The sequence below is a fragment of the Cherax quadricarinatus genome, chromosome 60 (assembly GCF_038502225.1).
Source record: "Cherax quadricarinatus isolate ZL_2023a chromosome 60, ASM3850222v1, whole genome shotgun sequence".
NCBI lineage: Eukaryota > Metazoa > Arthropoda > Malacostraca > Decapoda > Parastacidae > Cherax > Cherax quadricarinatus.
In genome coordinates this window covers 17,177,086-17,194,197 of record NC_091351.1, presented here as the reverse complement: position 1 = coordinate 17,194,197, position 17,112 = coordinate 17,177,086, and the positions used below count along the sequence as shown (strand labels likewise).

The 17,112-nt window shown below is 38.1% G+C and overlaps 1 protein-coding gene across 6 annotated transcripts in view; it reads right to left on the bottom strand.

The window, feature by feature from the left end:
• The window catches only part of PhKgamma (phosphorylase kinase gamma), a 411,214-nt gene that overhangs the window by 61,687 nt on the left and 332,415 nt on the right, over window positions 1–17,112 (bottom strand). For all 6 annotated transcript variants that reach the window (XM_070097983.1, XM_070097984.1, XM_070097981.1 and 3 more), the window contains one exon: window positions 10,882–10,979. In XM_070097983.1, coding sequence (XP_069954084.1) covers window positions 10,882–10,979 — 98 coding nt within the window. The remainder of the gene's footprint in view (window positions 1–10,881; window positions 10,980–17,112) is intronic.

The window sequence follows — 17,112 nt, the reverse complement described above, 5'->3', positions numbered from 1 at the left end:
TTAAGGAACATCAACTGGCAGAGTGAGCTAGCAGTCAACCTCGATATTGATGTGTCAAAATTTTTTACAAAAAAACAGAAAAAAATCTCTATAACAGGCACTGCCCAATAAAAACAAAGCAGATTACAGCAAAGAGACTAAACAGCCCCTGGCTTACAAACACCAAATTCAAGTCTATTGATAAAAAATATACATATGAAAAACAGTACAGAATGGGTCTAATAACAAAATAACCGACAAATTGTTACTCGTCAATACTTACTAATTTAATAAGGTCTAAAAAACTGTATTACGAAAAGAGAGTTTATGACATAAGAGGTGATATGAAAAAGACCTGGAAAACCCTATCCAAAATTCTACGATCTAGAAAACTGTCTCAAAACAGTCATTAACTTAACGAAACCAGAAGAACCTTAATGTCTTTTTCTTGACTGTAGGAACAAAGCTAGCAAACAAAATCCCAACTTAAACAGTCATCCAAAAGACTACCTCAATGATAACTACCCGAATACTCTATTTCTAGCCCCAACAAACCCTGCTGAAATCTTGCTCATCATCAAAACACTAAAGAACAAGACAGACCTAAATAACTTACCACTACTCATATATAAAAAAGCTTCTCATGTGTTGTCTCCAATTATTGCAACTCTAATGAATCTATTGAATCTTCCACCTTCCCACCCTTACTCAAGACAGCAAGGATTACCCCAATCCTCAAAGAAGGCGATACAATTGAACTGAATAATTATAGACCTATATCAAACTTGCCACTACTATCGAAAATCTTCGAAAAAATAATTCACAAGCAGGTTTACTCCTACTTAGTATCAAACAACATACATAAATTTTTTTTTTTAAATATTTGGAGCACTAGCAGTGAAAATATCAATCAACCACTCCTAAACTGTATCCCCATCTGCTTTTAACATTTCTGTCTATCCCATCAATTCCAACTGCTTTACTCCTTTCATTTTATCACCACCTCACCCACCTTCCCCACACTCATATCTGGCTCTTCTTCACTCCTAAGTGTTATACCTCCCTGGCCAATGCATGAAATCACAGTTTCCATATTTTCATTAACATTTAACATATTCCCTCTATCTTCTCAATACTTCCAGCTCATCATTATTAAACTCTCCTCTTCTGTTTTTGTCAAATCTATTAGTTCTTTAGGCTTTTTCAACTTATTAATCACACTCCAAAACTTTTTCTTATTCTCATCTCAGCATTATTTAATGTATACATTAACCCCTTGACTGTCGCAACCCCAAATCTTGAGGTGTCTCCTGGTGTCGCAAAATTTCCAAAAGAAAAATGATTTTTTCTTATGAAATGTTAGAGAATCTTTTCCCAATTGTAATGACACCAAAAGAATGAAATTTTATGGAAAACTGATGGAATTACGCTCTCGCGAATTTAGCGACCTCAACGATATTTACGAATCGACGATTTCACCCACTTTGAGCCCTATTTTCGACTAATTCCATTGTTCCAGTCAACCAAACTCATAGCTATTTCCTTAGTACTCCATCTCATCTATCAACTGAGTACAAGAAACTGCCTATTTACCGATTTCAACTACCCAATAACGTGGTCAGAAATTTGCAATTTAGCCAATTTCACAAAATTTAAAAAATATGACAATTTCAAAATAGGGTCCACAATGAACAATGAAGACATTCCTGGCTCTAAAATAACATTTTCTTTGTTCATCAGTCACGTTTTCAATCCCTTCTGATATTATTCTTGCTTTCTATTTTGAATTTCTATTCAAACAAAAAATAGAGATTTACTGTAATGCAGACTACTGCAATATTGTAATAATTGTACAAATAATGTCAACCCATTCATGACTGCATATTAGAATGGCTGCTTGGACATTTACTGGAAAATTACATCATTGTTTACTTTTGAACATCGGCAAATATCAAACATTTCCCCTATTTTGAGCTCCATTTCAAGGTTCTTTTCATAGTAAAACCAATCAAAATCACCTCTATTTCTATAATATGTTTTCCATTCTATCAAATGAGACCAAGAAAATGAGAATACAACCATAAATACTATACGATAATGGACCACAAAGTCGGCATTTTAATTAAAAAAAAAAAAACGGTCAGTTTTTTTTCTCATTATGCACTGCGTGCTGCAGGATTTTTTTATATGGTGCACACTGAGCACACAGACCCATTCTCTCACATGTGGGCCTACCAACTTTCTCCTGCTTGATTTGAAGCCGCTGGAATTTATGTGTACAGTGGACCCCAGAGTTTCGTGATTAATCCGTTCCAGAGAGCCCGCGAAGGTCGAAATACACGAAACTCGAAACCATTTTCCCCATAAGAAATACATAATGGAAATAAAATTAATCCGTTCCAGACACCTAAAAATATTAAAATAAAATATTTTTTTTCAAATCAAATAAAGATTTACATAATGAAAACAATCAGAAATCAAGTACATGCATTTAAAATAAATAATAATAACATTACACTTACCTTTACTGAAGACTTCTTGGTGGATGGTAGACGGGAGGAGGTGATAGGAGGAAGGTGTACACTATTGTTTGGAAGGAGAATCTCCTTCCCTTAGGACTTTAGGTAGCAAGTCCTTCTCTGGGGTTACTTCCCTTCTTCTTTTAATGCCACTGGGAACAACTTGAGAGTCACTGGACCCCTGGCGCACAAAATATCTATCCAGAGAGGTCTTTTTCTGGCGTTTCTTTAAGATTTCCCTGAAGTGGGACACAACACTGTCACTGTACATGTTGCAGATACGGTTTGTTTCAGCTTGGTCAGGATGATACTTTTCAACAAAACTTTGCAACTCATTCCACATTCCACACATGTCCTTAATCACTGAAGAAGGCCCCTCATCCACTCCCTCTTCCTCCTCCTCTGAAGCAAGTTCCTCAGCTGTGGTCTGATGCTGTTCCAGTTGAAGCTCTTGCAGTTTGTCAGTGGTTAGCTCTTCCCTGTGGTCCTCCACCAACTCTTCCACATCCCCGTCACTCACTTTATTTACCAAAGGGCTTGCACTAGCTTTCCTTGGGTCCATGATGACTTATTTAGCAGTTGCAAGCACAAAAAACAATGGATTATTATGAAATGTATTGTATGAACCCGCGGGGTGATGGTCATGTGTTGGTAAACAATGGCACACTGAGCGTGAATGGAGTGGGAGACTGACTTTGTGTGCGCGGTGACGGGCGGATGGGTACTGGACGGTCGCCGAAACACGAGTTTTTTCATGAAACTTGAGGCCAAGTTTTTCCAAAAAACTCACCGAAGGTCGAATTTCGCGAAAGTCGAAGCTGCTGAAACTCGGGGGTCCACTGTACATATACGTCAAAAACAGTGGCTTGTAAGACGTATATATACGACCAAAACAGTCAAAGGGTTAATTAAATAATGTTCAATGCTATTAGTAAGTGAAAAGGAACAGAATTAAATGTAAAATACTGGGTAAATATTCTTAGTTAAAAAACTAATGAAATTAGACATGGAATATTATGGCTTGAGAACACATCTTTGATTATAGCATGGATGTCTGTGCTTCAATATGCTCTGATTACTGAGTAAATGACTTGCAAATCACTGTATGTGGGGAACTTACTGTTTATTATAATCAATCACAATCAAGAATTAAAAGCTGATACAATCATATAGTTTCATGGATATAATGCAATGCAAAAAAAAAAAAAAACAGAAGTTCTGAAAGTTAAAAACTATGGCTCTCATGCCTTGTTTGTATATGTGCCCATGATCTATCTTACAACTGAGAGAATATACCAAACATGTAATTATTGTGCAATGATCTTTTCTCCAAACTCTAAGATAAAATTAGACAAAAAAATATCAGGAAATAAATGTATGTACTATAATACGAAGGTATATATATGTACTTGGAATGTCCAGAGATGATCCTACAGTTCTTGCAAATGTGAAAGGGACATTTCCACAGGTAACAAGGTGTCAACATTTGACAGGTATAAGACACAGAAGGAGAATGAAAACTTTAATATTAGATGATGTTTAGCTTGCACATCAAGTGTTATCAGATGTTATGATGTGATAACACTTAGTGTCCAAGCTAAACATCATGTTAACAATGTCTCCAAACTGTTTTTGTTTTTGTCTTATATTATCTTGCTATTCTTTGTCACCTGTGCCCTAAATATTAACAAGATACAAAGACACAAATATGAATTTGTGTTCTAAACTGCTTGAAACTTTCTCAATCTTCAAGAAACAATATTCTTATGTTGGTTAAAAAGGCAACATAATACCCAAAATAAAACAGATTACTACACTATATTGTAAAGTGATAAACATATGTGCTACTTTCAATTAACTTTAGATACATTACAATGTTTTATTCAAAATACTCAAGACAAAAGGCATTTTGAACAAAGGAATTATATGAATAATGGATGTCACTCTGGTTGTTACATTAAACCCCAATGTTGTATATGTTTCTTTTGGCTCTCATCACTGCCTTAGGAAAATCACCAGCACACTGGTATAAAGTAATGCTTTCGATCAGATGCTACTGCGTAACTTATGAAAGGAGAGGAAAGATGCATTATCTGTGTAACTAGATCCAGGTCAAGTGGGTGAAGAGGCACAAAATATTAAACGATAACTTTTTGAAAATTAGACTACGTAACATGATGGATGACAATTGTGCCGTAACACATTAATTTTAGATCAAACTTTAAATATAAATTACACAGTGATGTAGTTCTCACTTGTGCACCAAAATGGCTTTCTTATATTAATTTTAAATTAGTACTTTCCTTAAAGTTTTCATAAAAATATTTGTCTTAAAGTGGCTAGTCTGGTACTTCTGCAATGATCCACTGTTGTATTGTGAACAAACTGATGCATGAGGGTTGCACAAATTAAACTACCATATACTGTTGAATCTATTTGTGTATTTAGGAGGGATAGTTACCGAGTGTGGCTTTTTTTTCCTCTTTAAAATCTAGTGTGCAGTAGACCTAAAATATGTATGAAATTTAACGTTTCAAAAAAGCATTACTGTGAACAGGTGACCGTCAATTTTTTGCTTAAAATTTTTGTCAAGAAACCTTGACCTATATTTGAGTACATATACAGTGGTACCTTGCCTAACGAATGCATCGCATAATGTTAAATCCGCAATACATTTTAACGCAAAAATATTGCCTCGGTTAGCGCTAAAAAACTCACTCAACGCGGTTCGTTCGAGATGTGTCCACGTGCGGCCTGAGCCCACCTCACTTGTTCCGTGGGTGCCAGTGTTTACAAGCCAGCCACCGCGGTCGCTTCCAAGCATACAATCGGAACATTTCATATTATCACAGCCTTTTTAGTGGTTGCACCTGCAAAATAAGTCACAATGGGCCCCAAGAAAGCTTCTAGTGCCAACCCTACAGCAAAAAGAGTGAGAATTACTATGGATATGAAGAAAGAGATCATTGCTAAGTATGAAACTGGAGTGCGTGTCTCCGAGCTGGCCAGGTTGTACACAAAACCCCAATCAACCATCGCTACTATTGTGGCCAAGAAAATGGCAATCAAGGAAGCTGTTCTTGCCAAAGGTGCAACTTTGTTTTCGAAACAGAGATCGCAAGTGGTAGAAGATGTTGAGAGACTGTTATTGGTGTGGATAAACGAAAAACAGATAGCAGGAGACAGCATCTCTCAAGCGATCATATGTGAAAGGGCTAGGAAGTTGCATGACGATTTAATCAGAAAAATGCCTGCAACTAGTGGTGATGTGAGTGAATTTAAGGCCAGCAAAGGTTGGTTTGAGAGATTTAAGAATTGTAGTGGCATACATAGTGTGATAAGGCATGGTGAGGCTGCCAGTTCGGACCACAAAGCGGCTGAAAAATATGTGCAGGAATTCAAGGAGTACATAGACAGTGAAGGACTGAAACCTGAATAAGTGTTTAATTGCGACGAAACAGGCCTGTTTTGGAAGAAAATGCTAAACAGGACCTACATTACTCAGAAGGAAAAGGCACTCCCAGGACATAAGCCTATGAAAGACAGGCTTACTCTGTTGATGTGTGCCAATGCTAGTGGTGATTGCAAAGTGAAGCCTTTATTGGTGTATCACTCTGAAACTCCCAGAGTGTTCAGGAAGAACAATGTCCTCAAGGCAAATTTGTGTGTGCTGTGGAGGGCAAACAGTAAGGCATGGGTCACTAGGGACTTTTTCTATGACTGGTTACACCAAACATTTGCCCCCACTGTGAAAAATTACCTAACTGAAAAGAAATTAGACCTTAAGTGCCTCCTGGTATTAGACAATGCTCCTGGTCATCCTTCAGATGTGGCAGAGTGACTTTCTGCAGAAATGATCTTCATCAAGGTCAAGTTTTTGCCTCCTAATACCACTCCTCTCCTGCAGCCCATGGACCAGCAGGTCATTGCAAACTTCAAAAAACTCTACACAAAAGCTATGTTTGAAAGGTGCTTTGTAGTGACCATAGAAACTCAATTGACTCTAAGAGAGTTTTGGAGAGATCACTTTAGCATCCTCAATTGTGTAAACATTATAGGTAAGGCTTGGGAGGAAGTGACTAAGAGAACCTTGAACTCTGCTTGGAAGAAACTGTGGCCAGAATGTGTAGAGAAAAGGGATTTTGAAGGGTTTGAGGCTAACCCTGGGAATCCTATGCCAGTTGAGGAATCCATTGTGGCATTGGGGAAGTCCTTGGGGTTGGAGGTTAGTGGGGAGGATGTGGAAGAGTTGGTGGAGGAGGACAATGAAGAACTAACCACTGATGAGCTGCTAGATCATCTTCAACAGCAAGAGGCCACACCTGAGGAAACTGCTTCAGAGGAGGGGATAGAGAAATTGAGGAAGTTGTCTACTTCAAAGATTAAGGAAATGTGTGCAATGTGGCTTAAAGTGCAAACCTTTTTTGATGAAAATCACCCTCACACAGCTATTGCAAGCCGTGCTGGCAACCTGTACACTGACAATGTTGTGAAACACTTTAGGAATGTCATAAAGGAACGGGAGGTACAGGCCTCTATGGACAGATATGTTGTGCGACAGAGGTCCAGTGACTCAAGCTGGTCCTAGTGGCATTAAAAGAAGAAGGGAAGTAACCTCAGAAAAGGACTTGCCACCTCAAGTCCTAATGGAAGGGGATTCCCCTTCTAAACACTAACACCATCCATAGTCTCCCCTCCTCCCATCCCATCAATCATCACCAGATCTTCAATAAAGGTAAGTGTCATGTAATTGTACATGTCTTCTTCAGTTTGTGTGTATTAAAATTAATATTTCATGTGGTAAAAATTTTTTTTTGGTCATACTTTGGGGTGTCAGGAACGGACTAATTTGATTTCCATTATTTCTTATGGGGAAAATTAATTCGCCTAACGATAATTTCGCCTAACGTTGAGCTCTGAGGAACAGATTAATAGCGTTAGGTGAGGGTCCACTGTATATGGTATATGCAAGTTATAGATAGCTTCAAATTACTAATTTGTTTAATCTTCGAAAACAAACTTATAATTCTCCATTGAGTATAATTATCCAGTGGAATAAAGTGGCCGAAGCCATAAGGTTTGCATTTAGCCCACTTTTATAACACATACAGTATGCATGTGGTGCTCGTTTCATGTTACTAGTTCTTCCCTAGAACAGAACATTACATACAGAAATGATAAGAATTCACTAAAATGAACATTTCATATGGACAACTTTTCCAAACAGAAAGACTTGATATAACCAAGAAGGATCACACACAGAATTCTCCTGTGTAGTGCAGGGAAAATTAATATAAACTTACCATATGGAACAGACCTTCATGTACTATCAGCAGTCTTTCAATATAATATTATTACATGAAAGGAGAAACCCTTTAGACAGAAACATTAATTACAATAAGAGAGATGCCATATATATCAACATCAGAAATCCTCTTCAGCAGGATCTCTGAGATTCTATATATATAAATCAGCCTCAGAGATTCTCTTCAGCAGGATCTCTTGAGAGATTATATTTCAGCTTCAAAGATCCTCTTCAGGAGGATCTCTTGAGACATTATATTCCAGCTTCAGAGATCCTCTTCAGCAGGATCTCAAGACATTATACTCAGTGCCGTCTTAGCCAACTTGTACATGGAGCACCTGGAAGCTGAACACTTCACCAACATCATCCCCACCAGCGTCACTTGGTTATGTTATGTGGACAATGTCCTCATAATAACTCCCAAACGTTTTGATGTGTGGAATCTTCAGGCAAAACTCAACGCAGTTGAACCGGCTATCAAGTTTACTCTAGAAGAATCCAATGACAGGCTACCTTTCCTAGACATTGTCATTCAAGATACTAAGACTAAAAGACGCATCATCATCGGATTTTTTCTGAGAGCATACCAAATTTGTAGTCCTGAGTTTCTTGATGAGGAATGTACTTACATACACCAAACCTTCACTCATCTACATATTCCTTCCTTTTTCATCATAGACTGCAAGAAAAGAGCTTTTCATATCATAAATTCTCCACACACCAACACCACTCCTAACAAAGTTTTAATCCTTCCCAACAGCCAGGTTGCACTGAATGTTTCCAAGGTACTCGCATAAACTAACACTAGAGTCGCCATTGCATCCAGCACTTCCATAAGGGATCTAACCAGGACAAAATCAAACCACCATGAACCAGTCAATGCAGGAGTACCTTGTGGAAGCTGTGACAGGATATAAGTAGGTGAAACAGCTAGGAATCTTGAAACATGCCTCAATGAACACATTAACTCATGTAGGAATGATAACTTGAACAACGCCTGTGTACAACACCGGAAGTCCACCAATCACCTCATGAAATTCAACAACACCCGACTAGTAATCAGAAAGACAAATTTCCACAGACATAAATGCCTTGAATCATCATTAATCGCTGTTTCTAACACAATCAAGCAAAATAAAGGCAGCTTCGTCATCTCTGAAGTATGTATTAGCAAAAATCCCCTTCAAAACAGTAAACCCTGTTACACAAGAACACAACAGAGGAGGAACACTGACATTGACTTTCTCAGATCTAACCACCAAAAGAAATATTTGTGTAACCTATTTTTATGCTACCCAAGTAATAGCTTTTATAACCTTTCACTCATGTGCAAGTTGATTGTATTACTGCCACTACAACTTATATTACTACTACTACTACGACTACTACTACTACTACTACGACTACTACCACTAATATTACACCTCACTCTAAGCCTATATATACCCTCTGTGTCCATGTATTGTTTGTATGGCTTGATAAAGCTCCTGGAGAGCGAAATGTTGCCACAATAAAATATTACATTAGTTGCACTTGTGTCCTTTTACTTTACATAGTCGGTAATTCTACCAACAATATATTCTAGCTTCAGAGATGCTCTTCAGCAGGATCTCTTGAGACATTATATTTCAGCTTCAGAGATCCTCTTCAAGAAGGTCTCTGAATGTGGTCAAAACACAGATCTCCCTCACATGTTTTATGTTTCTGTCCAAGTGGTTTCTTACTTTCCATCGATCATTATTCATGACACTGTAATCCAAGCACTCTTACAGGATTCTGTTTAGCTATGCAATGGAAAATGTGGGAAAATGCAAACATGGATGGCATGAATTCCCTTCAGTCAGCAGGAGGGTGAGAGTGTAACTAGTGCAATATGAGAAATTTACAGGGAAGCAAGATAAAAAAATAAGGCTTTGGTTCCATTTTTGGTCCAGGTCTAATAAAAGCAAAGCTTTAAGGCTACAGTATGAACAGGAGGTCATCTTAGCATGTAGTAATAATGTTCAAGAGCAAGTCAAGCCAACACTGAAGAGAAGTAATATGCTGATTTAGAATTCTACTCACATCCTCTAAGGATAATTGACAAACTCTTTTACTCTCTTTCATGTCATAAGTAGTTTATTTGGAAAACATTAACATAAACCATTTACTAAAGTACCAAACAAATTGTATATCCTAAACTATCTTCTCAATAAATGTATAAAAGTATTAAAGTGTAAAATGAGACTAAATATAAGTATGTCATAAGACAATTCACTTTAAAAGTTAATAATGTTGAGGGAAAAAAATATTTGCTTATATAAACAAAACAAATGAGTATTATTAATATTATGGCAACCAAAACACTCCATTTTTAAGTAATAAAGAGTAAGCTTTTACTAGAAAAAAATCACAAAGGCTTGTCATACATTTAAAAAATCCACATTCCAGATAAAATTCTGCCATAGTAGGAACAGTACTGCAGTTTTTATTTTTATTTTTATCTGAGCAATCAGCAAGCAGATTCTGAAGAACAAAGGATGAAGTGGAAGGCAAAGTGGGAAAATGCAAGTATGTAGGTCATCACCCAACTTATAAACAAGTTATAGTCTTGCTGATGCAACTTACAAGTTGCAGTCCTGCTGTTTCAACTTACAAACAAGTTACAGTCCTGCTGGTTCAACTTATAAAAGAGGTTATTTGCACAGACAACAGTACATAAGATTGTGTTCACACATTTGTACAGTAAATCCAAGATATAGTGGACTAACAGGGAGGTGGGGGGGGGAGGTAAAGGGACAATGCAGGTGGCTGGTAATAAGAAATTTGGGTTGATAGAGAAGAGATAGTGTTGCCGGGATAGTAACAATAAAGAACAATTCTCTACCCAATGAACTTTGTTGTTTTGAATTGATTGACCAAACAGGTTTAGTTCTGTATTACCAAGGTCCATTATATCAAAGGTTTACTTACTTCATGTCAGTAGGTTTATAACTGGCCCAGTTTAATGTGTGGATATTTATAACTTGAAGTGTTTGTAAGTTGGGGGACCTGTTGTATGAATGTTGGTTGCGGCAAGTGAGCCAACATTTCACCTACCAGTATCTGGAAGAAGTCATGCGTAAGAGCCTCTTGTACAGTGATGCGCCTGGCAGGATCCAGGACAAGAAGTTTTGAGATGAGGTCTTTAGGAGCATCTGAAGTAATTATGTAATGCTATATATTTTATAAATGTCATATAGGAATAAATTATTTTAGTGCAAAGAAACTACTGTGAAAAAATATAATGTTGTCTACGAGGAAGAGTGACAAGAAAAAAACAAGTATGCAGTTGATGACATTGCATTTTACTAGTTTAAGATTGTAAATGTGAAAGAGAAAAAAGCATAAATATCCCCATTGCAGTGATTATAACAACCACAAAATATATTTCTATCACTGCCCAGCCATATTCAGTTAGCCCAGTCCCATCTATCTCAATGCATGCACGAGTACAGTGGAACCTCGACATTTGAACTTAATAGGTACCAAAAGGCTGTTCGAGTGCTGATCTGAGTACACAATGAATTTTTTGCAACCAATTTTCTTTATAGTTGGCTGTTATTACTAACCCTCTTAGGCCCCATGGTGATTTATTTATACAAATAATATAAAAAACACCAAAAAATGAGAAGAAACATGAAATAGTTTACAGCGAAGTTCTGGCAGGTTGTGTTTGTTTGGTTGAGTGCCGAGCTAACAGTCGACTACCAAGCAATTTGTTTACCTAACAAAGTGTTCAAATACTGAATTGTTCAAGTACAGAGCTGTTTGAGTACTGAGGTTCCACTGTAATACAGAGTGAAGTTAAATATCTAAATAACAAAGTACAGGAGGGCCCTGACTGTATGTCTCATAGGCTCCAGACCCTATGCTAGTGGGGTCTGAATGTGTCTAATATGCCTGATAACATATTTACACTATCATATATTAAATGCTCAGTACAGCTAAGAATAAAAAACATAAAAAAAGTAAAATAAATACACAGTACATAAAATACAGCGGTACCTCGAGTTATGAACTTAATTTGTTCCAGAAGGCTGTTCGAGTGCCGATACCAAATAAATTTGTTCCCATAAGGAATAATGTAAATTAGATTAGTTCATTTCAGACCCCCAAAAATACACTTACAAAAATACACTTACATAACTGTTCGAGTTGGGACCTGTTCGAAACTCGAGGTACCACTGTACTGTACTCCCTCACGCAAGTGTTGTGCGAAGAATGCATAAAAGCAGTAAGAACATCAAACATAATGACCAATGGCTCAACTGAAAACCAATGAAAACATGGACCACTGAAAAGAGGATGCCGAATAAATGGGGCCCACCTGTATAATATACTACTGACATTTAGGTTTAAAGCCTACTAGAAGAGATATTTTACAGTTATTGCATAGAAACAAACTTGTCTATTAATGTCAGCATAGTTCCTGATCCCCTACATGTGTTGTATAGCTTATCTGTGTATCATAGTACCATCCATATGTTTTACATACACGACCCCTTTGGTGGGGCCTAGTGACTGTTTGTATGACGTCACGGGATACGGCATGAGTGAGTGGGATGCGCTACCTCGCTCTCAGTCCACGCATAGGTCTACCAGGCAACACACGGCAGGTTGGGCTCCCATTTTCTCACATTCTGCAATATATTGTTACCATCCAACAAGTGTGTATATCTTCAACCCTCGTTATCTCCTTTCGAACCCCACGACAAATGGTGACAGCGGTGTGGGTGTAAAATTGATAATTACGCTGATGCACGGAGATAAATTCTCTCAGCCGACGACGGACATTTTGTGTGGCCAGTAGGTCGACCTAGCCAAGCAGCTACCCCAAGCAAGCATTGACCAGCCTATTGCTTCCTACTTCTGGTCAGTCTCTGTGTATTAGCATTTTATTTGCTTATTTGCATTACTTCCGAGGGGTTGACCTGGGTTTGCAAAGTAAGCCAAGCCACCAAGCCAAGGGAGGGGAGTCCAGCCTAACCTTACACCATCCAGCTTTGCCTGCCAAGTCAGCTTTCCACCCTTGCTGTGCTCATCGTTACAAGTTATCAAGCCAGTCTGTGTGAAGGGTTAAGCCAAGCCAGCCAGCAACTAACCCAAGTGACTAACCCAGTACTTAAGCAAGCCACATGGGTATAGTCTTCTTCATTGCTTTGTGCTTCAAATTCTAGCCATTCTGAGTGTTTTATCACCCCTGTGGTGTTGTGATATTTTGTGGTTTTTTTAAGCCAGCTCGGCTTAGAATATCTTCGTGCCTAGTGGGGGTGTCCCCAGAGTGGTTTACGCCATTCATCCCATAGGCCCAGTCACCATGCGGTGGCTCACTTCGCTGCCTCACCCACTACCACTGTTTTTGTACCCTTATTACGGGTTCTAGCACCATATTTTACGGACCACATAGGAGGTCAAGAGCCAGGTGTGTTCCTTCGTCAGTTTGCACTACCGTAAAAGCCTCCTGTGAGAGTTCTTCGTTAATTTCAGCGCAAATTCTTCGAACACGTGTGGAAAGTAGCCAAGAACGCTGCCAACCACAACACTCCACCACCATCCTCCACCATCCACCTCATTCTACAACGTCGCTATAGTGTTAATGAATAATAATTTTTTTATAGAGACATTTGCGAGTGTTGAGACAATTTTCTTGACTGATTTCTTAGTGCCATTCAGTGACTTATCAGTGTTCATTATATACTATTTGCAATAATATTTTTTTTCTCTCTTTCTTCAGTGTTAATTTTCGTGCTTTATTTTGTCTGTTGTGTTGTGTTCATTTTTTTTTATATACTTGAAGTAAGTACTTTAATGTTTTTCCCTGTTGTGTGCAATATATAAGCAGTATAACCTTGTGTTTATACTTCACAATTATCTTGTGTTCACAGTATTGTGTTCCTTGTCTAGTAATTTATACAGTGAAGTAATTCAGTAACTTGTTACCTTATATTCTGCATCACAACTCAAGTGTTGTCTGTTATAATTTTTCTCCCAGCATTTGTGTATTCTTGCTGCTTTTGTTTTCATTCATTTACCATTTTATATTTTTTCTCAGTGTGCTGAACATTCTTGTGTTAATTCTTTTCATTTAGCCAGCGTCTAACTTGTCTTATCTCCACAGACAATAGTGCCATTATTGTGTTGAAGCAAGACAAAAATTTTCCAATTTTTCACACCCCAAGCTTCATTACAAGAAAATTCTCATAGTATTGTGCATATATTGATGTGTTATTTTTCCTGCATCACTGTAAGTGTTAATTCTTTCCCTTGTTTTATGTTTTTTTTTCCCTCTATTATTTTCATATTTCATTGAACAAATTCACTCTTAGTGCAATTTTTAAGATCTTCTTTTAACCCTTTGAGGGTCGACAGGCCCTCTCAGAAACTTGTTCTCAGGGTCGGCCAAATTTAAAAAAAAAAAAAAAATTATTTTTTCTTATGAAAAAATAGTTTTTTTTCTAAACATTATAGGATAAACAAAAAAAATTTACCATCAATACTTACGGAGATATGGAGGCTTAAAGTTTGCAGAAAATGAGCCATGTATGGCAACAGCGGCGACTGCCGCTCACCGGTATACTTTGATTTACTTGTATTTGAAGGTTTGTTGTTTTTTTCACTATTTTATTTTTTCACATAACTTATGTGGCCTATGAGACCAAAGTAAGGTGCAATGTACATATATACACTTGTTGTATACAACACAATAAGCACACAAACATAATTATCAATATATTGTTTACAAAACTTGTTTACAAAAACAAACAATACAAAACATTGTTTATTACTATTGTTCTCTAATATATATACCAATATACAGTCACTGAACATATTCCTATTAGTTCTGCAGCTTGTGGAACTCTGAAACATGGTGTCATACACAATGGTGTTTTATCTTTCTCCCTCATTCTATCTCTTTCAATCTGTCTCTCTCTTTCTATCTGTCTGTCTATCTCTGTCTCACAGGTACACATAAATACAAGTATACATAGTATAAATTACCTAGGACAACCCAAGAAATCCAGACAAAGTGCTATACTCTGCTTGAAGATGTGAGTAAAAGTGATGACCAGTCTTGTGGCTCTCTGAGACAGAGAGCTACACAGATAGACAGGGAGCTTGACAGACAAATAGACAGACAGAAATGTTAGTGTACCAGCAGAAACAAAGAGAGGGCGATGTTCATCTAATCTTTTATTATCAGTTCCACCCTCGTTTAGGCTCATCAAAAGTCATCTCTTATCAGATGTTATCTCCCCTTATCTTGTCACTGTCATGGGGTGGATTTTTTTTTTCTTGCTTAAAGGGAAAAATATTATTACATCATCTTCTTCCTCTTCCTCCTCCTCCTCTTCCTCATCCTTCTCCTCTTCTTCCTCTTCCCCCTACTCTTCCTCCTCCTCCTCCTCTTCCTCTTCCTCCTACTCTTCCTCTTCCTCTTCTTACTCCTCCTCTTCCTCCTCCTCCTCCTCTTGCTCCTCCTCCTCTTCTTCCTCTTCCTCCTCTTCCCCCTACTCTTCCTCCTACTCTTCCTCTTCCTCTTCCCCCTAATCTTCCTCCAACTATTCCTCTTCCTCTTCCTCCTCCTCTTCCTCCTACTCTTCCTCTTCCTCCTCCTCCTCTTCTTCCTCTTCCTCCTACTCTTCCTCCTCCTCCTCTTCTTCCTCTTCCTCCTTTTCCCCCTAATCTTCCTCCTACTATTCCTCTTCCTCTTCCTCCTCTTCTTCCTCCTCCTCCTCTTCTTCCTCTTTCCCCTACTCTTCCTCTTCCTCCTCCTCCTTCTCCTCCTCCTCCATAGTGTAAATTACCAGGAGTCGGCAGCTGACAAAGTGACTCCCCCTCCCGCCTGTCAAAACAATGGGGTCGGATGCTGCTTCCCCTCCATTCTATCTAATTATCTTTCTCCCTCATTCTATATCTTTTAATCTGTCTCTTTTTCTATCTGTCTGTCTATCTCTGTCTCACAGGTACACATAAATGCAAGTATACATAGTATAAATTACCTAGGATAACCCAAGAAATCCAGACAAAGTGCTGTACTCTGCTTGAAGATGTGAGTAAAAGTGATGACGCAGTCTTGTGGCTCTCTGAGACAGAGAGCTAGACGAATAGACAGATAGACAGGGAGCTTGACAGACAGACAAATAGACAGAAATGTTAGTATACCAGCAAAAACAAAGGGAAAGCGATGTTCATCTAATCTTTTGGTATCAGCTACACCCTCATTTACCCTCATCAAACGTCAGCACTTATCAGATGTTATCTCCCCTTATCTTGTTACTGTCATGGGTGAACATTTATTATTACATATTATTATTATTATTACGTATTATTATTATTATTATTATTATGTATTATTATTGTTATGTATTATTGTTATTATTACGTATTCTTCTTCTTCCTCCTCCTCTTCTTCCTCCTCCTCTTCTTCCTCCTCCTCCTCTTCTTCCTCTTCCTCCTCCTCCTCCTCCTCTTCTTCCTCCTCCTCCTCCTCCTCCTCCTCCTCTGCCTCCTCCTCCTCCTCCATTCTTGGAACAAGTTTGAAGAGCTTGTAGTTCATAATCACTATCACTATCATCACCAATGCTCACATCTGAGTCTGGGATTTGGGAAAATAGGAGTTTCCTCTTTGATTCTGGTACAACTGAACGTGAACAAGATGGCCCAGCACCAGAGGTGGAAGGCTGTGGGTTGTCTGGGTTTTCCTCACTATTACCCATATTATGGTCCATTAGTTTCAGTCAAAACCTCACCAGAACTTTGAAACTCATCTTCACTGTCACTTCCATCTGTATTAGAACTGTCACTGGGGAACAAAAGTGTCCCAATTCGCCGAGGAGTGAGGAACTTCTTACCGCCAGGCATGGTGGACATTGTGTACTATGATGGCATTCCCACAATGCACCACTGGGTCCCAGATTTTTTTCCTACTGCACACACCCACCACACAGACCCATTCTCTCACATCTAGGCCTATCAGCCTTTTCCTGCGAGATTTGACAGTGCTAGAATTTATGCGTACTAGTACGTCAAAAACCCCTACGAGTAAGACGTACTAGTACGGCGGAAACCCTCAAAGGGTTAAAGTAAATCATTATTTTGCTTGTTCAGTAAGTGTTGTTTAAGCTGCAAATAAGAGTTAAAGTGTTCAATCAGTTCATTCCTTGATAATATTTTTTTTTGTTGTTTTTGTAAACTGTATTTTCTTGTGTGTGTTATTTTTTTTTATTATTGCAACATTGATTCATTTTGCAATAATTCTTGTGTAAACATTGTGTTGCCATTAAAATT